The 20,602-nt window shown below is 37.9% G+C and overlaps 1 protein-coding gene and 2 long non-coding RNA genes across 3 annotated transcripts; 2 read left to right on the top strand and 1 right to left on the bottom strand.

Moving 5' to 3' along the window:
• Positions 1-684: 684 nt before the first annotated feature.
• On the top strand, positions 685-6,576 carry LOC104879747 (uncharacterized). The gene is made up of 3 exons (XR_009465970.1): positions 685-2,001; positions 2,110-6,134; positions 6,255-6,576. It is a non-coding gene; the product is annotated as an uncharacterized LOC104879747 (long non-coding RNA).
• LOC100249325 (calmodulin calcium-dependent NAD kinase) lies at positions 4,753-20,059 on the bottom strand. The gene is made up of 9 exons (XM_010653644.3): positions 19,890-20,059; positions 19,591-19,758; positions 19,238-19,461; positions 19,082-19,140; positions 17,812-18,033; positions 17,517-17,643; positions 5,809-6,128; positions 5,540-5,684; positions 4,753-4,989 (listed from the first exon to the last, which is right to left on the bottom strand). The coding sequence occupies exons 1-9, from the start codon at positions 19,897-19,899 to the stop codon at positions 4,753-4,755; spliced, it is 1,512 nt and encodes a 503-aa protein (XP_010651946.1). The 5' UTR covers positions 19,900-20,059.
• LOC132252570 (uncharacterized) lies at positions 12,040-20,060 on the top strand. The gene is made up of 3 exons (XR_002030482.2): positions 12,040-16,880; positions 17,820-17,976; positions 19,269-20,060. It is a non-coding gene; the product is annotated as an uncharacterized LOC132252570 (long non-coding RNA).
• The last annotated feature ends 542 nt before the right edge of the window (positions 20,061-20,602 follow it).

Genomic DNA, 20,602 nt, shown 5'->3' with positions numbered 1-20,602 from the left:
TTTGGCTTATGTAACCTTTGTTAGGGATCCTTTGAGCTTTCTTTTGCTTGATTGGAACTTGGAACTTGGTGTGTAGGTATTTCTAAGTATATGGATGTAGAAATATGTCGTATTTGATTTCCATCTCATGAGGGTTGTGTTGGATGATAGATGCTCTTTGGGTAATCTTAGGTAGCTAGGAATTGGTGGGGTGCTCAACAATCGTTGTAGTGTTGTAGGAAAAGATTTTGGAAACTTGTACCTGACACCCAAATTCTCAAACTTCACCCAAGGTTCTCATGTTGAACATGATACGATATATGGGTGTGGGTGTGAGATTCTTATCAAATCCTCCTATTTTGTGCTTCAAATATGATTGTAGGTGTAAAGTTTCAGATACCTAGATACATTACCATACCCATATCCACACACCAAAACCCATGCAATGTAGCTTGTAGATGATGTTATGCTATTAAGCCTAAGATTCTACCTCAAGAGCCTAATGTAGGCTAAAGTATTGTTCCCTTCTAGTACCGGAGGGGATTCAACCTTTGTCATCTCATGGGTAACTAAGAAGGAAAGAGAGTAATGAAGGTTTTGATAAATTGCTTTCCCTAACTTTGATTATGTGTAGAGAGTTGGGATGTTCCCTTTCTTGAGCTTTTTGTTTAGCAAATCAAGTAGTTATATATATATATATATATATCTATATTTAAAAATTTTTAGTTTTTAATTATATATTCCACGTAAAAGGGATATAAAAAAGAGGGTGAATAGTATATCCCATCACTTATCATATCCCATATTTGGTTGAACATAGGATATGATAAATGAGGGGATAACTTATCCTATCCCATTACCAACTAAATATGAGATAAGATATGTTATCTCTCCTCTTATTCTATCTCATGCTATATCCGACCAACCAAACATGACCTTAGGATTTTTGAGTTGTTTAAAGTTTTTAGTTTCTATCAATTTCTTGGTCGTTCACATTGCGATTATCTTTGAGGTGGGTAGAATCTTAACATGAGAGATTTAATTTGTTTTTCTTAAATATCATCTTAATAAAATTTTTTGAAATGATTTCTATTATAGTAAATTGTTTTATATTTATAATTCTTGGGCAGCATTTGATAATTGATTTTTTCTAATATGATCAATTTATTATGTATTTTTAGATATACGTTCAGTGATTTTATTATCTTAATAAACCATGTTATAAATTGAATTACTGAATATTGATTCCCCTGTCAATATGGAGAAAGTATAAAGATATTTTATTGATTATCAGTATTTGGACACTGATTATTGTTAGTTAAGTCCAACATTTCTTACTTAATATATTAGTGATATCTGTATATGTACATGTTTGATGTTTGGGCACTTATCCCATGCTTTTTATTAATATTTGGTTACTTAGTCCTGATGGATATTGATGGTTAGACCTTAGTTGGTGGAGGTGAAGGGGCTTCCCCATGCAGGATATTTTAGCAATAAACCATTGATTTTGAAGATGAGCATGTTTAAGAATTATGACGATGGTTTTTTGCATCTGCTTTTTTCAGAAATGAAATTTGAGAAACAGTTGATTGATTGCTACATTGTTAGCAATCTTTATGTCTTGGTTCTATTGCTTAGGCTGCTTAGTTCAAATGCTTATTTTAAGGTATGGAATTGACAATTTAGGTCATTTTATGGTTGAGGATGCGATAGAGTGTGATTTTTGTCCAGTGTTAGAGCATTCTTTGTTGGAACAGTTTGTTCTTTCATAATTTTAATGTTTTACTTTAATTACTGTTGGTTGTATTTATTATATCTTGTTTCCATTGTATAATTTATTCTGTTATTTCAGTTGATGTTCAGTTTGTTTCTGTTTTGCTTATCTGTATGTTTGTGCCTTTGATTAGCTTTGTGTATTAACTGAGCTTAGCTTGGGATAGGCATGTCCATCGCATATCTTTGGATTTGGGCCGTGACAGGAGTATCAGTGGATCATCTTTTTCTTCTTTGTCCATTTGTGTAGGACTCAGGACCTATACTTTAGACTTGCTAGGTGTGCTTTGGGTACTTCCTAAAGGAAGCAGATATGTTGGTAATGGCTGATTGTTGTTTTTGTTGTAATTCCAGGTGCGAGGCCCTCTGGCATGTATCAATTCTCTTTTACTTTGGTCGATTTAGTTGGGGAGAAACACCAGAATCTTTGAGGATATAAAGGCTCTTGAAGTTTTTATGGGGAGAGATCTGTTACTTTTTCCTTTTATAGGTATCATGTTCTTGACAGTTCATTGGTACTCTGTTGAGTGTGATTATGTTGTGCTGGGTTTCTGAACTGCTATGCATCTAGGAATTGTCTCCCCATGCCCCTGGGTTTCTGGAGCTGAAGTTTTGATGGGTGCTCTCTAGGTATCATGGAAATATGGAATGGCTAGGATAGGTGGAGCATATCATGATTATGGATTGATATGGTTAGAACTAATTCTAGTCCAGCGGTTGCTGGTTTTCTGGAGGTAAAGGGACTTGCATTCATGAAGGCTTGATTCTGGAAAAGACTTGTGGCTTTGATAACTTTTCAGCTATTGATTATTAAGCCTTATTCATCCTAGGCCTCAGAGGAAAAGAGGGCATTGGAAATTGGATTCTTTGTTGCAGAAAATCTTTGGCTTCTCTTCTAAGTGGATTGCCCCTTCAGATTAATTTCTTGCTTAGCTAACCAATCAACTGATTAATTGGCTAAGTGACTTTCTTTTAAACTATGGGTTTTGGAAGAGAAGTGTATGCTTGTTTAAGAGGTTCTGTATCTCTTTATATATTTATTTTTGATGGGTGAGGTTCTCTATCTCTTCATATGACTTCTGTTCTCTGTTTTTTCTTTCTCTGAGGCTCACCTACATTTTTTATTTTACATTCTAAAGGATAACTTGTCCTTCTTTTTTGTCTTCTACTTCATCTTCCTCTCTTTTCTATTTTTACTTTTAGTTAAGATTGCAATTAATTTTGTTCTTGAGCGTAGTGGGGCTTAAGTTAAGGTGCCTTACATTAATATATGATTGATCAATTTGCTTATTAAAAAGTATTGATCTTGTTTGCAAGTTAAAAAAAAAGAAGAATATTTAAGTTACTAAAGGATGAGCATCATAAATTGCCAACTATTATTAATATTTTCATATATTTTGAAGCAATTTAGTGGACATTAAAAGCCTTAAGTAGCCAAGTCGCACTTTCCCTCTATGCAGCTCTTCAAGCTTCATGTGATGTTTTGTAGGTATTTCCTTTCAAGATCTTAAACCCGGATGAGTTCGATAATTTTGAGTGTTGTGACTATTTTAGAGAGGTCAAGAATGTTACACAAAGGTTTGGTAGCAAGAACTAAGTAGCACGATAAGCAGAAGCTCACATAACTCCACAAACCTGATTTCAACCAATTTGGTGTTTGCTATCAGTTTAAGGGTCTAGAGGTGTCCAAATGAGTGAAATAGTTTTGAAAAATCTTATGCTCCTTGAAGAACAAATTTGTCAACTTTAATCAAATTCTGAGGTTGTTTGCCCAATCAGATAAATCACACAAGTTGGAGCAAAATTCAGAAAACCTGCTGAAGCTAAAGGAAGTGATTTTGAGCTTGACCTGAGAAGGCCCAAATACCCTTAAAAAGACCCAAAGCCTCTTCCTATTGGCTTAGGTTTTCAAGAGGACCCATTTGGCTGAGAAGGGGACTCTTTCACACGTTTGATGGGAGGAATGAGGCATACAAAGGGAGAGAAGAGTGGCAGCCAACTAGTTTTTTCGTTCAGTACATTTATGAAGATTTCTTTGAGGGTTTTTTCCCCAATCTTTACTTGAATGGTGTTAAAAACTTGATTATCTTTGATCTAGAACTTTTAGGTTTGCTTCTTAGACTTTATTTTACTCTGTTTAATATGCAAGAACTCAATTTTGGATTGTCTAATTCAACACAATTTATAAAGATTCAATATTTTTAGGTCTAATGATTGCTTTCCAATGCCCCTCCATGCTTGGTTAAGTTATTGGCTATGAGGTTGACCATGGGATTCCAAACATGAGATTTGAAGTGTCCAAACATAGAGAATTAATTATCCCCAGATCTTGTTTGTTAGATTGCTTGGAGAATTTAGAAAGTTAACTCTTTTCTTGTGCCTAAATAGCTACTTTGCTAGATATGTGTCGATATCCCTACTTCTTAGCACTTGTGTTGAGAAAGTCTCTGTTTTAATACTTGGTAATAATTAGGGTGGGAACTGCTTGGAGCAGCTGGGCTGTCCAGTGCATTTGCAGCAATGAGGTATTTGAAATGCCAAAAAAAAAAAAAAAAAAAAAAAACGAAGAAGGAAAAAAAAGGGAGAAATCAGAGTCAAGGTCATGTAATTGAGTTTTATGTTTGTTTCTGTATAATTTAGTATACAAAATTCTCACTGCATATTGGCATTATACAGAAAACTCTCTAATGTTGACATAAGTTTTTTGCTTAATCTTTCATTGATTGGATCAAGAAACTTGGAAAAGCATTTGTTTGTTGATTGTTCTGTTTGTTTCTTTTCTGCAATTTTAATACCAAACTTGGCATAAATACGGAGGCTAAATTTTCTAACTTCATCTAAACTGAACTTAGCAGGTAAAAAAACAGAACAAAGAAAAAATTGTACACATGAGCTGTATCACTTAATACAACCAATAGAATTTGTACTCTGGTTGCAAATCTAACAAAATACTTGAATCCTTTTTAAGCCTCCACGAATCTCAAGAAGTCTGATTTATCATTTTGATTGTTCAATTCTCTTAATGGAATACTTTAGCTCCTGTTGAATATTCATTCTTGAAGGTGACAAAACAATGTCCTTCCAAACTGACCCAGCTTGCGATGCTGGGTTTGGGCACTTGTATAGTTCGGATATTGAGTTCGCTTCATCATTCAACATGGCTACTGCCTTTAAACAGCTTATCTCATCTGGATCAACCAGCAAATTCCTTTCTCTGTCTTTCCATCCTATCAGCTTCACAAACATTATTGTGTCAGTATCACGTATTTAATGAAACATTAGCAGTATGAGTATGAGCTACTCGTTGGTAGAAGTTTTGGCCAAGGTTCCATTCCTGAATGTCATACCTAATTACGGGTTAACTGGGTTACTTAGTTCCTATAAAATTTCCATCTAGGCCTGTCAAGGTCTTTACTAGGCTTGTTTATGTTAACCTTAAATTGGCCCCTGTTCAGGTTCATTACAGTTTTGATGGGTTCAGCCTTAATTGAGCTTAGTTACATACTGTGAGCTGCTAGGATATGAAGTTTACCACAAGCTATGGAAGAAATCTATAAGCTGTACAGGCATATATCTGTTCGAGGTATTGATGCCCACACTAGCTGAAATCATAGTTTAATAAGCCAAATGAGCTTCATTTAAGTGCATATGTTGTAATTGAGTATGCTATAGCTCAGAGCCTCATTTCTATGAATTCTGTTTTATTGTTTGTTACCTGAAGATGCAACTTAGAAAACTGAAGAAAAGGGAAGAATGAAGAAAGAGGAGTTAGTAGTGGATGTACCTTAGGTGGGCCTTCCAAAGCATTTGTGCAATATAGCCTGGCATTGTCAACCAATTGGCAGTATGTTGTAAATGCATTTGCAAATCTCTTGTGGGATTTCAACTGTGACTTCACCCTGACAGCTCTTCTAGTTAAGATAGCTCTCCTTTAAGAACTCCCAACATCCGCATTAATACATCAGTATACAAGAAAAATGACTTTTTTCCCTTATTTTGAACATGAAAAGTAGAATATAATACCCATCAAACAGTAAGTAGTTTGTAGCATACCTTATGCCTCTAATAACTGCTAGATAAGCATCACAAACAACTCCAACCAGCTCTATCCTGTATGGTTTTCTCTTTTTTCCCCCGACTTTTTCTTGTTCTTCTTCAACCTGTTCCCAGTAGTTTTCAGTTACAGTTCCGTCTTCCGCTACCCTGTAACCAACTCCCATGCGGTAACGGCGGCGGTGGACGTTCCTGGCCATGGTTATCGTCTGCACAACAAAGGGTACCCAGGAGAGTGTTCCATCCATTATCACATCCCGCCCTTCATTTAGTGCTGTCACCAAGAGGGATGATGCTGCATCGGTAGATGACTGGTGCACCTGTTTGTAAGTAATTTATGTTTATTGTTTCAGCCATTATAAGAATCCAATGGTATGGAAGTAAAGTCTGGTAATGTTATTTATTGGAAGTCACATTAAAGAACACATTCTTTCATGAAACAACAGGGTATCAGAGACAAAAAGGATATTCAAAACTCAAGAATGCAGTCGGGGAATGGACCAAGTTTAGAAGGGGGAATTGAAGGAGAAAATTCAAATCATATCAAACCATGTATGAAAGGACTCATCCACAGGATATTCTCAGTTTTTTGGAGGTTGCTGACGAAATTGGAAGAGGTGGTTTGCTACCTCAGATTGGTAACTCATGAAAATAGAGTAGCAGTTGATTACCTAGTCAGAATTAACATCTGCATCTGCATCAGCATCAGCATCAGCATCAGACTCCATCACAAGTATTTTCTAAAATTTATGACACAACTCAAAAGTTTATTTGTTCTAGGTTTTTAAATTACTATATATATATATTATGGTAGAAAAGAGATTCTGATTTCTAGCAGCACCAGGTTAATTCACAAGCACATTGGAGATATTAAAAGTTTTAGTCCCAGACTTTGCCCCAAAATTTTCCATTGAGGGTTTTTAAAAGCATGGTGATGAGATGAAGGCAAAAAATATCCTCAATAAGATTAATGCCTATAACTAGAGTGACTTTTCCAGGTTGACAAACCTGGATAATGTCACCAATGGCCAAAGTAAATTATCAACCACACAAGGACCTCAGGGAAATGGTTTAATGTGACTTTGAATTTGGACATGTTACAAGCTTATGACTGAAAAAAACAATTCTAGTTGAAGAAAATCTTGTTAGATAAGGGCTATCATAGAGAGTTTTCAAAGCCTTACAACAGTGGGGTAATAATGGGAGCACTAACGCTACTTTTATAACTCTTTTGATAAAAGGAGTTGGATGAATAGAATTTCAGATTTTAGATCCATGAGTTGGGTGAGAAGTCCTTCTATATTATAGTCACAGTTCTGTCATGTTGCAATGCAAGGGCCTGGCATGAAACCATCTATTTTATTTTATTTTTATTTAAAATCAAATAACCATCCATATTTCCTAGGCAGTTTTTGTTGAGGGAAGGCAAATTCTGGATGTTGTTTTAGTAATGAACTAAGTGGTGGATGATAAAGGATGTCCATGGGAAAGAGGCTTTTAAGATTGATTTTGAAAACGCTTACAAGCATGAGGTTTGAGGCTTTTTTTATGATGCTTTGAAAAGAAAAGACTTCAGTTTAAGATGGAGGTCTTGGATCAAGGGATGCTTATCTTTGGTTAGTTTTGTGATTTTGGTGAATGGACATGTCGGAGTTTGGGTTAAGGAAACCAGAGGGTTAAGATCAGATGCTCTAGTTTTAACTTTACTTTTTATCATTGAAGATTGTTAGATAATGTATAGTTATTTTAGGTTATTTACTTTTCCTTTTCTTTTTCCTTCCTTACTGTATTGTGGGTCCCACTAGCATGTATATATATACCCAAGTCCAATGTGTATTCTTTACAGTTTTTCAATAACAATAATTAGGGATTCTCCCTTTTCTCTCTCTCTCTTCTCATGGTATCAGAGCCTAGGGAGAAAAAAAACCCTAATTATTTCCGGTTTATCCGTGAATCCATTCTGGGAAATCTTTCAGTAACCGTGTTTCATTCCGGTCACCCTTCCCATCTCATAAAGCTTCCGATCAACCCTCACCGTCGTCGGAAAACCCTCACCATCGTCGGAAAACCCTCACTGCTGGCGACTTCCGGCGAAGTCCTTTTCCGACACCGACCATACCATCAGGTGCGCAAGGAGGAGATCTTCAACTTTTCTCAAAGCACCGGAGGAAGAATCCCAGCCACGTGCTGGCTACGCGCCGGCGCGTGAGGGCGTGTGGGGCACTTTCCGGCCACGCGCTTCCACCTCCAGCCTCGCCTGACGCCGTCTAGCCACCCTCCATCTGCGCTTGTGTCATCTGAGCCATAAAAGTGCATTTTTTGGGGTTTTTTGTCTCCGCCGGCCCTCTAAACCGCCTTTCCGGCGACCTCCAGTGACTTCCTCTCCACCCCTAGCCCTGCACGTGTCTTAGGAAGTCCGCGATAAGCCGTATTAGGGCTCTCTTCGATCCAAACGTATTTCATTCACCAGATAAGTAGATATGACTACTAAAAGTTCCATTTTTTCCTCTGTTATATCTGGATCTCCTATGATTACTTCAGAGAAATTGGTTGGCAGTGAAAATTATTTGTCCTGGTCTGCCTCTGTGGAGCTTTGGTTTATGGGTCAAGGTTATGAGGATCACCTTGTTACGTAGGAGGCGGATATCCCTGAGGTTGACAAAGTACAATGGAGGAAGATAGATGCACAGTTATGTAGTGTGTTATGGCAATCAGTTGATCCTAAGATTCTACATCATCTTTGGGCCTACAAAACATGCTTTAAATTTTGGAATCAGGCGAAAGGGCTATACACGAATGATATCCAACGTCTTTATAAGGTGGCTTCTTCTATTGTCAATGTCAGACAACAAGACATGGATTTATCTACTTATATTGGCCAGATTGCCTCTCTTAAGGAGGAATTCTTGATCGTGATGCCTCTTACTACTGATGTTGGGGATCAACGCATATAGATTGACAAGTTCTTCATGGTTCTTACGCTTATTGGCCTCCGTCCAGATCTCGAGACTGTTCGCGATCAGATTCTTGGCAGTTCCTCCGTTTCATCCTTGGATGATGTGTTTGCTCGCCTCCTCTGTATCTCCTCCCCTCAGACTTTGCCATTTGATAACATTTCAGATTCTTTTGTGTTAGCTTCTCAAACTAACTCTCGAGGAGGACGCAGTGGTAACTGAGGTAGAGGCCAATGTCCTCATTGCACCTATTGCAATAAGCTTGGCCACACTCGTGATCGGTGTTATCAGTTACATGGGCGGCCTCCTCGCACTGCCCACGTGGCCCAGTCATCTGATCCTCAGTCGCCTCAGCCTCCCAGTTCCTCCACATCTCAGGGTATTTTCCTCACTGACAGTGAGTATGATGACTATCTCCGCTATCAGGCCACCAAGTCAGCTTCTGTTACTTCTGTTGCCCAGACTGGTAATGGTTCTGCTTGTCTTACCCACACATCTTCTCTTGGACCTTGGATTCTAGATTCTGGCGCTTCTGATCACATATCTGGTAATAAGGATCTTTTCTCTTCTATTACTACTACCTCTGCCTTACCTACTGTTACTTTAGCTAATGGTTCCCAAACTATGGCTAAAGGTTTTGGTTTCGCTCATCCTCTCCCTTCCCTACCTCTCCATTCTGTCCTTTATGCCCCTGAGTGTCCTTTTAATCTTATTTCCATCAGCAAAATAACTCGCACTCTTAACTGTTCTATCACTTTCTCTGATAAATTTGTGACCTTGCAGGACCGGAGTACGGGGAAGACGATTGGCATAGGACGTGAGTCTCAAGGCCTCTATCACCTCACCTCGCCTTCACCTGCAGTTTGCATTTCCACTGATGCTCCCCTTCTCATCCAAAGTCGCCTGGGCCACCCTAGTCTATCCAAGTTCCAGAAAATGGTCCCTAGTTTTTCATCTTTGTCGTTGCTTGCGTGTGAGTCCTGTCAGCTTGGGAAACATACTCGTGTCTCGTTCCCAAAGCGTTTGAATAATCGGGCAAAGTCTCCTTTTGAACTTGTCCACACTGATGTTTGGGGTCCTTGTCGGACCGCGTCTACTTTAAGATTTCAGTATTTTGTCACTTTCATTGATGACTATTCTCGATGTACTTGGTTATTTTTAATGAAAAATCGAGCTGAGTTATTCTCTATTTTCCAGAAATTTTATGCTGAAATTCAAACCCAGTTCAATATTTCTATTCGTGTGTTGCGCAATGACAATGCCAGGGAATATTTTTCTACACCATTTACTTCATTTATGTCCCAACATGGGATCATTCATTAGTCTTCTTGTGCTCATACTCCTCAACAAAATGGGGTAGTTGAACGTAAGAATCGACATCTTGTTGAGACAGCTCGTACTCTCCTTCTACATAGTCATGTTCCTTTTCGTTTTTGGGGGGACGCTGTTCTTACAGCATGTTATTTGATTAATCGTATGCTCTCATTTGTATTACACGATCAGATTCCTCATTCCCTTCTTTTTCCTGACCAACCACTTTATTTCCTTCCTCCTCGTGTTTTTGGTTGTACTTGCTTTGTTTATATTCTCACTCCTGGACAGGACAAGCTTTCTGCCAGAGCCACAAAATGCATCTTCTTGGGATATTCCAGACTTCAAAAGGGTTATCATTGTTATTCCTCTGAGACTCATCGCTACTTTCTCTCCGCTGATGTCACTTTCTTTGAGGACTCACCGTTTTTCTCCACGTCTGAGTCTCTTCCTGTTTCTGAAGTCTTACCCCTTCCCATTATCTCCCCACCTGATGCAGTGCCTTCTCGCCCACTTTAGGTTTATCATTGCTGTCATCGTGTCGCTGTTCCTCCTTCTTTGGCCGCGGTACCTGCTGACTCACCTCCTATCCCTTTGGCTTCTCCTGTCCCGGCTCTGCCTCCTTCTGCTGACTTACCCATTACTCTTCAGAAAGGTAATCGATCTACTCGTAATCCTCATCCTATTTACAATTTTTTGAGTTACCATCGATTATCTTCACCCTATTCTGCATTTGTTTCTGCTATATCTTCTGTTTCTCTTCCTAAGAGCACCCCTGAGGCTTTTTCCCATCCAGGCTGGCGATAGGCAATGGTAGATGAAATGACTGCTTTACACTCCAATGGCACTTGGGATCTTGTTGTTTTACCCTCTGGTAAATCTACAGTTGGTTGTCGTTGGGTCTACACAGTTAAGGTTGACCCTGATGGTTAGGTTGATCGCCTTAAAGCCCGCTTAGTTGCTAAAGGCTATACTCAGGTTTATGGTTCTGATTATGGTGACACTTTCTCTCCTGTTGCCAAGATAGCTTCTGTTTGTCTATTGCTCTCCATGGCTGCTATGCGTTCTTGGCCTCTTTATCAGTTAGATATTAAAAATGCTTTTCTTCATGGGGATCTTGCTGAGGAAGTTTATATGGAGCAACCACCTGGTTTTGTTGCTCAGGGGGAGTCTGGTTTAGTGTGTAGGTTACGCCGTTCTCTATATGGCTTGAAACAATCTCCTCGAGTATGGTTTAGCCGTTTTAGTTTTGTTGTGACATGTTCCGCAGTACAACAGACCATTCCGTTTTCTATCATCATAACTCTTCGGGGCAATGTATTTATCTGGTAGTTTATGTGGACGACATCGTCATTATAGGCAGTGATCAGAATGGTATTCAGAACCTAAAGTAACACCTTTTCACCCGCTTTCAGACTCAAGACTTGGGGAAACTCAAGTATTTCTTAGGGATTGAGATAGCACAATCCAGTTCCGGTGTGGTTCTTTCCCAAAGGAAGCATGCTTTAGACATCTTGGAAGAAACCGGTATGTTAGACTGTAAACCAGTTGACACTCCTATGGATCCAAATGTCAAACTTATACCAGGACAGGGGGAGCCTTTAGGAGATCCTGGGAGATATCGGCGACTTGTAGGTAAACTGAACTACCTCACCATTACTTGTCCAGACATTTCTTTTCCTGTAAGTGTTGTTAGTTAATTCCTATAGTCACCATGTGATAGCCATTAGGATGCTATAATCCGCATTCTTCGATATATCAAAAGCACACTAGGCCAAGGTGTGTGGTACGAGAACAGAGGTCATACCCAAGTTGTTGGTTACACAGATACAGATTGGGCTGGCTCACCCACAGATAGACGTTCCACTTCCGGGTATTGTGTTTTTATTGGAGGTAACCTAATATCTTGGAAGAGTAAGAAACAAGATGTGGTGGCTAGATCTAGTGCTGAAGCCAAGTATCGAGCTATGACTCTGGCAACATGTGAACTCATATGGCTGAAACATCTTCTTCGGGAGTTGAGATTTGGAAAGGATGAACAGATGAAGCTCATCTGTGACAACCAAGCCGCTTTGCATATTGCATCCAATCCAGTCTTCCATGAAAGGACCAAACACATTGAAGTTGACTGTCGCTTCATTAGAAAGAAGATTGCATCAGGATGTGTGGCGACTAGTTTTGTTAATTCAAATGATCAACTAGCAAATATTTTTACTAAATATCTCAGAGGTCCTAGAATTAAATACATTTGTAACAAGCTTGGTGCATATAACATATATGCTCCAGCTTGAGGGGGAGTGTTAGATAATGTATAGTTATTTTAGGTTATTTACTTTTCCTTTTCCTTTTCTTTCCTTACTATATTGTGGGTCCCACTAGCATGTATATATATACCCAAGTCCAATGTGTATTCTTTACAGTTTTTCAATAACAATAATTAGGGATTCTCCCTTTTCTCTCTCTCTCTTCACTAAGATGATTGTGGACTTCTATAAGGAGTTGAGGAGTGTGGCTTTGGAAAAGTTTTTGGTGGGAAGGTCACACTTGTAGTTTATGGGTGATGCCAAATTTTTTTCAAAGGCTAGGGTAGTAGATTTGTTAAGTCAAGTTTATTTTTACTGGTATGTGGATATATATCAAGTCTTGAAATAAATTGACATAAGCGCTCATTACTGTTAACTAATGTTAGTTAGGATCAAATTATAGTTTTGGTAACCTTGCTAAATTGTAAATTGGCTTTTGACATATTTGGGTCCTCTGAGGGGAAACCCTAAAGTTGCTTCGCTTTAGGATCATATACTAGACAAAATTTCTCGAAGATTAGATGGTAGGAAGAAAGTATTCCTGCCTTAGGCCATAGAATAATCCTTGTTTAGCCTTGCTTGTCTCACATTCTCATTTACTTTCTATTAGTGTTCAGGATTTTGACCAAGTTGGCGTTTAAAATCAAGAAATTAGAGAGGGATTTTTTATGGTTTGGAACATGGGAAGGAAAGAGAGATTACCTAATTAGTTGGGATTCATAGTGGGAGCTTGAGGATGAAGTTGGGTTAGGTTTGAGAGGACTTTTATATGTAGAGAACCTTTTTCGGGAAGTTATTGTGAAGTTTTCCAACAAAAGGAGTGGTTTAAGCATAAGATCATCATCATGAATATCTATAAGTCATATTCCAATGGTTGGGATGCTAACAATGCAGTCGGGTGGTTGCATCTTTGCCCTTGGAAGACTATTCTACGACCTTTCTTGAATTTTTCCCATCTTACTTGTTTTCTTCTTTTGTAAGAGATAGTACTAAGATTCATTTTTAGGAAGGTTTGTGGTGGGACAATCAACTACCGTGTTCAATTTTAAATCTCTTCAAAGTAGCAAGAGTTAGAAGCTCCTTTATTTCACCACAATAGTTTTCTCTGGTCTTCTACATCTTGAAACATTAATTTTTGTAGCAACCTTACTATAAAATTTGAGGAACATAAGCTTCTTATGTCCTCTTGAATTTATATATTCTTGTTGCCTTCCTTTCTAGGTGTGCCAGATAGTTGACTTTCTTGAGCTTGTATAGTGTAAACTAACTCCCTCTCTCCCCCTCTCACCCTTTTTCTCTCCTTCTCCTTAAGCTGTTATTATTTGGGTGCATAATGAATATCATGCATTAACACCCCTCCTCATGTTTGATCCTGCCCTATATGTGCTGTGGGAGGTTATCTACAATGCATATCATGCTTCAACACCCATGTCATGTTTAGCCCTATCCCATACATGCTGTGAGAGGTTTACCATACCCTCTGTGGGAGGCAAACTGCAATAGCAACAACCAAATCACACATGATTAGATAGATATATAGATGGGGAGAGAATTTGAACCTAAGACCTTTAGTTAACTAGAGCTCTGATACACTGTCGACTAATCAATTTTCTTAGAAATTGAAGTTGTTAGGATTTGAGCCCATAATGCATATCATGCTTCAATATATCTAACTTGTGATCGAAAGCCCAATTTAAGGTAAGGCCTTTGCATGGGTGGTGGCCAATGCAAATGTTAAGACCAATGACTTGCTACATGTGAGGGAGGTCTTACAAAGATATCAATCCGAATTGTTGCATTATTGTCATTGATTATGAATCAATGGAGCATCTTTTTATACACTATCTAGTAACTCTGAGGCTTTGGCATAAGTTGTTTGACTTGTGAGGATAGATTAAGTTCCCTATAGTTACATGATTGATACTATTTCTTTTAGGAGATTGAGTAGTCTTAGAAGTGGGGTACTTTGGTGTGTGGCTTATCTTACTTTAATATGGATAATTTAATATAAAAAGAACACAAGGCTTTTCCAAGACAAATTTAAGGAAAATGGAGATTTGGGAGTCCATTTGAGATTATTCTTATTTCTCTCCGTGTTAGAAAATTTTTATTTAGTGTTTAATATCAAACTTAAAATAACATTTAGGATATGAAGACAAAAACATACCTTGAACCATAATGCTTAACTCAATGGTTTGAAAATCTTTAAGGAATACCCTTGATATTTACTCTCCTATTCCCTAAAAGAATCTGATGCCAAGACTCCTTTTTCCAGTAAATCTGCTGCCCTGTTAGCATACCTAGGCTGTCAAAGGACACAGCACTCTGAACTACTTGAGAGATCAAGGATTCTGCAAACTGGATCATCCAGTTTCAGAGCTCCCTCTTCCCCTTGAATACCTGAGAGAACAATAGCTGAATCCGCTTCCACCAGCATATTTGTCGAGTCCAAAGTGATGCCTCAGTCGAGCTGTCCAACAAAGCTAGAACTTGAGCCTTAGTGGCCAGTCCAAAACCAGCTAGTTTGGAGAATATGCTTTAACCAAGTTGCATCAGAATCTCTGATGACAACACCAATCCTCATAGGACCCATGTTGCCATGGAGCAATCATCAGAGGTGGGATCTGCTCAACCCTCTAAAGTCTCATACAACCTGTGCATACATCTCCAATTTAGTAGAAGTGGTACTAAACAGAATGCCTGAGAAATCTTTAGTAACTGAATCCCACATGAAGGCCTAGAACAACTGCTCCATAAATCTCCATTTATCCTTTAAAAAAATCCTAAAATTTCTCTCTAGGCAAATAACCTTGAGGATGATAATCAAAGCTCCCTGTCAAAGCACCTTCTCAGTTACAGTTGTTCTGAGAACCCATAAAGGCAACAGCTTCATGTCTGCCACCTCAGGGGACAAAAAACATTGGCTGGCTGAAATGCTAAAGAAACTTTCACATAAGAGCTCTATTCCTAACAGGGGCTCTACAAGGCCTACCCTAACTTCACTCTTTTACTTACAAACTTTGATTCCAATCTATTGTGGGATGTCTCATACCTCCCTGATACCATCTAGAGAAAATCATGGTGGATTTTCTTAAATCCTAGCCAGAACGAACAAAGTTTGTTTTAGAGGTGGGAAGGTGGTATGTGGAAATTTCGCGAGATGGGACTGGACTAGAGTAATTCTACACCCCAAGGATAAGACAGGCATCTTCCAGCCATCTAGTCTCTCAAAGATTCTTTCTAGAACTGGATGCCAAAGGAGGTCAACCTAGGATTCTCCGTAAAGGGAGACAGAGTAGAGACAATAATCTGTATCTTGTCCTACATCCCAGACAAGAAATGAGCCTAGCCAGATGCTCCTTCATAAGACAATAGCCAGTTGCTACTCACTCAAAATGCTTCTGGATAGTGTTAATAACACTTTTTTTTTTTTCTTTTTTTGTGTATAAATTTAGTTTAAGCTCTTCACCTGTCTAAAGATTTTTAGAATGAGTTTGATGTTAAATTAATCCTCTGCAACAGCCCCAAAGAAGAATATGTTATGATCAACCAAATTGAAGATGGGGTACTCTAATGCAGGTCTTCCTGGCGTCCAAACCATTAATGAGTCAGTGGCCTTTGGCCTTAATCTTCAATTGTAAGTGAGGAAGGTAGTGTCTTGGGAAAACTATGATAATGTACTGTCAAATTCTAATGTAAAATTGGGTTCAGAATATTTAAGCTTCTTTCACCTTTGAATGCTGTCAAAACAAGCATGCTAACATAAAATCTGAGTGCATTATGTGCGCTGTAAGATTGAGTCAACTGAACTCTAGGGAGCTATGTAAGGGATAATCATATGCTAAATAGGATTTTTTTTGTCAGAAAATGCTATTTACTGTGGGACATACCTGATTACGTTATTATTGAAATTTAGAATTAATGAGTTCATATAGAACAAATGAAAAATGGTAGTTTGAATAACAGTGCTATGAAACAATAATATCATCCCAAACTTATCAAAAAATAAAAACAAAAATGTTTATGCCATCCCTAATTTGTCTTATTCTCAATCCTTTAATCTCCTGGACTGGGGCTATATAAACTGGGATATGAATATGCATAGGTTTAAAAGGTTCAGTAAGAGTAAGAATATTTAGGAAGATCTTGCTTTCAGTAGTGTTAGATTGATTACTTATTAGTTGATATTTGATATACTCTTCCAAGGTTTTTCATTGCTCATGATCTGGTTAGTCGTGTTGTTTGTTCATAGTCCAGAGGAAATGGGTGCTTCAGGATCCTATGTAGGATACGCACTTTAAATGAGACACTGCATTAAGATGAGGGTGACAAGAAGTTTTTGTGTTCTTATATATTAACTAGGATCCTGTTAATAAAATTATGTTCACTTTGAATTGCAGATATTGGGAAAAGGAGAAGGTTTGGCTAGATTGCAGGCCAGTCACATGAACCCATTAGTCGATGAGGAGAAAACTATGGCATTAAGCATGCACCTCAAGCTAAGGTGACCTTTTAATAGGACATGAAGATGCTAGTTTATTAACAAATTTAGAGTCCATTTGGCATGGATTTTAGGAAGTGTTTCTAACCTTTTTAACACTTAAAAATTTGTATCATTCAAGTGTTAGAAAGACTAGAAACGTTTTCTAAAATCACTACCAAATGCACTCTTAGTTTGCTTTAACAAAATCTTCAAAGGGTGGTGCCACCATCTTTGGTTATTGAAGAGGTGAGAGCAGTGACCCCAGGAGAAGGATTTTAAGAGTCTTTGATCCTTTCAAGTGGAGGCAGTTGGTGCATATGGTAGTGCAAAACCCATCTTAAGATGTCTATTACCTATTCAACTGTCAGTTTCATCAAGGGACTCTAATTGAATCGTTTTGGACATCTTATTTAATTCTTTGTTTCAAAAATTTTATTAACAATGTAAGATACAGAATGTACTACAACAGATGAGTTTTTGCTGCATTCAATAATGACTTTAGGAAAATGCTGTTCTTACTAAATATTTGCATCTTAAACCACATCTATGATGATGATGTTAATGAGATATAAGGGAGATGTATTGAGCTAGTCGATGGATATGGAAATGAATGAAGATATGTGTGTGTGTGTGTGAGAGACAGAGAGAGAGTCTGACCAGTTCAGCAGTCTGGAGCATGTCATGGTGGCCTCTGGAGCTAAGGGCTTTGTAAATGACATCTGATTCTTTGAAGGCATCTGCTTCAATTATCACTGCGTTTCCTGCTGCTCCTGACCAGAGCGGCCTGTTCACATTCCAATAAACAGCGTTAATTTTAAACCCTCAATATGTGTTGTCTTCATTTATTTATAATTTTGTACTAAACATTTTTCATTGACCATATTGAACATCATGCCTGTGAATTAATTGGTTTATATTTTTCAGAACCTGATATTTGTGTGAATGTTCTTACTCTGCCAGAATGTCCTTAAGCACTGTGCTTTTCCCTGCTCCCATCCCACCTCCCATAAAGAGTAGCACTGGACTTCTATTGCTGTGAGCGACTGGAACCATCACATCCGTACATTCTGAATCATCATTTGCTGCAAGCCTGATCACTTTCATCTCCTCCACCAAGGTATTGAATACTCTGGCCACCTTCAGGTTCTTTGTAACCCTCTCAAATCTCTGTTGCCTAAGGCAAACGAGATGCACAAAGCTTAGTACTATGACTATAATCGCACAACACGCTCTGTTCTTTTTCCAACAGTTTATCGTTTCAAGCACAAATGAATTGCAATTTGACTAATTTTCAGTTGTTTTCGTATGGTTCTGATTTCTATTTATTTTATTGCAGTCTGATCACATGATTTTTTGAGAAGTAGACAAGTTTCTGTACTTGTCTTTGGAATAGTTGAATGACCCTCTCCAAAGCCAAAAGGCTTGTATGAACAGAATCATTCTATAGTACCAAATAATTTGCTGAGAAGGAAGAAAAAACTACAGATAGTTATTGGATTAACATTATGGGCTATTTCATAGGTAGTAACCAACTTTTTCCTTGAGGTGTTTGACATGAATGAGGTTACAGAATCTGAGTTAACTCTTAACTATAGTTCTGTAACTTCTGTTGAAGTGTGCAATAATGCAACAAAAAAGGTGGCCTTTGCATCTTTACGCTTGGGGTCTCCTTTCATGTCTAGAGAAATGAAAGATACAGGTGACTTCTAATATGTATGCTAAACCATGGATTCGTGTGGAGTGGTCCATATAGAATTCTCAATCAAGATGGGCACCATTCAGCAATCCAAAACCATTTTTAGTTGAAAGATTCTTTTAGATAGGGCCAAAGCTTCAAGAAGTCTCCTTGATTCTCTTGTTGATGATTTATTCTCCCTATAGTCTTGATATGGCGGATAAACATAACAAAAGTCATATGAACTTATTGATCTTTATGATCCCATATCAGATAGAGGAAGAAGTTCCTGACACTATATATGTAGTTACTTTTTTTACTTAGGTATACACGTTCTAAAGTTGTGAGGGGTCTATTGGACTCAAAGTGAACAATATCTATACAGGAAGGGAGAAAATCATTATAATTTTTTTCTTTCTAAACCACATGAAAAGGTGAAAGAGATTATATCATCCTCATATTTCATGTAAATGTAAGTGCATTGAAACTAGGTAGACTCAATGTAAAATGATATTCAGGAATATCAGTTATTGGAGTAAAAGCCCACCTTGTTGCTGCCATAACAAGGCTCCTGAGTTTCTTTTTTGGGTCTTCAGTTCCCAAAATCTGCAATTATATAGCATGAAAACGAGAGACTTGTATTATACAAACGAATTCTTTGGTATACATTTGTTCTTGGATCGCTAGATCTTTTAACAATTACCTGACTAATCATAAGATCTGCGTGGCTCCAGTGGAATGCAAAGTAGCTGATGATGCATCTCTCGAACTCCTCCACCAGCTTTATAAACAAAGAGTCTCCATCCAATTCGGTGTCAAAGAATGTATAGATATTCTCCTCACATCCTTCTGATTTCCGGGCATAATCGGAGGCCAACTTGCAGAGCTGAGGACATTCTCTTCTGTCTGCAAATCCTATTTGCCTTGCTGCATGCACGAGGGACAGGGAAATTAAAAAGCTTGAAAGGAGGATCCAAATAGGAATGCATCATGGGAGGAAGAGGAAGAGGAAGATCGAAGAAGAAGAAGAAGAAGGTGGATCAGATGGTTATATACCTACATAATGGGAGAACCTCTCTAGCTTGACCTGCCCAGTATCTGTTATCTTCATATGTGGAACAATCTTCAGACACCTCCTAAAACGAAAGTGCATCAATGCAGCAATGATGAAGCCGATGACAGAGGCTATGAGGATCTGTGTGAAAGTAGAGTTGCCCTTGTCATCTGAAAGGGAAGAAGAAGAAGTTGATTATCACAATCACATTTACCCCTTGTTTCCATGCATGACATGACAATACCTATATTTATTTTTACGATTAGAGAGACAAGAATGGATTGTGTTGTTTGAGACTCACCGTTCTGCATGTCTGAGAAATTGAAGGAGAGGTAAAAGAGAGAATTGTGTTTTAGAGTGTTCTGTTGAGAAAATGAGAAACAGATTCATCGGTTTTATTTGTTTCGGGACACGTATTCCAGTGAGCGATGGAATAGTGGTTTTACCATCAATTCTCAAGATTTTTGAACGACATGTGTATAAAATCATTTGTTTTTAATTTTTAATTTTAAATATACTGTTCTCTCCAGATTAACTGTGAAATTAATCAAGGGCATAACCTCCAATTTATAGAATTAATAAGGCAGAACTTAATCCATGAGTGATCATGATCATATCATAATGTTCAAAATTGAGATAGCAATTAACAAATAGTTTTTTTTTTTAAAGCATTTCTTAAAAATAATTTTTGAAGGGACAAAATTTTATTTTGATAAACTGAAATATAACCTTTTTTGTTTGTACACATGTTTACCACATTTTATGCTTTATATAGAAATTGTGAAAATGCCTTCCACCCCCTTAATTTACCACTCCTTAAATGGGAGAGGGTGATCATCCGGATACCTTTTCTACATGCCACAACATAAATGACAATGAGACCGATGTATTATTAGTCATGTTCTATATGTGGTTTATTCGATCGATTCTCAAAATCTTATAGTTGGATTGCTATATATTGTGATGACCACCATTTTTTATGATCGATCTGTTCAATTCAGCTGGCCATTCTAC

This window comes from Vitis vinifera, chromosome 7 (genome assembly GCF_030704535.1).
Source record: "Vitis vinifera cultivar Pinot Noir 40024 chromosome 7, ASM3070453v1".
Lineage (NCBI taxonomy): Eukaryota > Viridiplantae > Streptophyta > Magnoliopsida > Vitales > Vitaceae > Vitis > Vitis vinifera.
This window is presented reverse-complemented; position numbering and strand designations above follow the sequence as displayed.

Excerpts from the sequence above, each read along its gene's own strand:
- LOC100249325 (XM_010653644.3), bottom strand. Across the intron at positions 19,462-19,590 it reads GAGGTTCTCCCATTATGTAG|CAAGGCAAATAGGATTTGCA; the intron begins GTATATAACCAT and ends TCGTGCATGCAG. Across the intron at positions 5,685-5,808 it reads GCAGTTATTAGAGGCATAAG|GAGAGCTATCTTAACTAGAA; the intron begins GTATGCTACAAA and ends GAGTTCTTAAAG.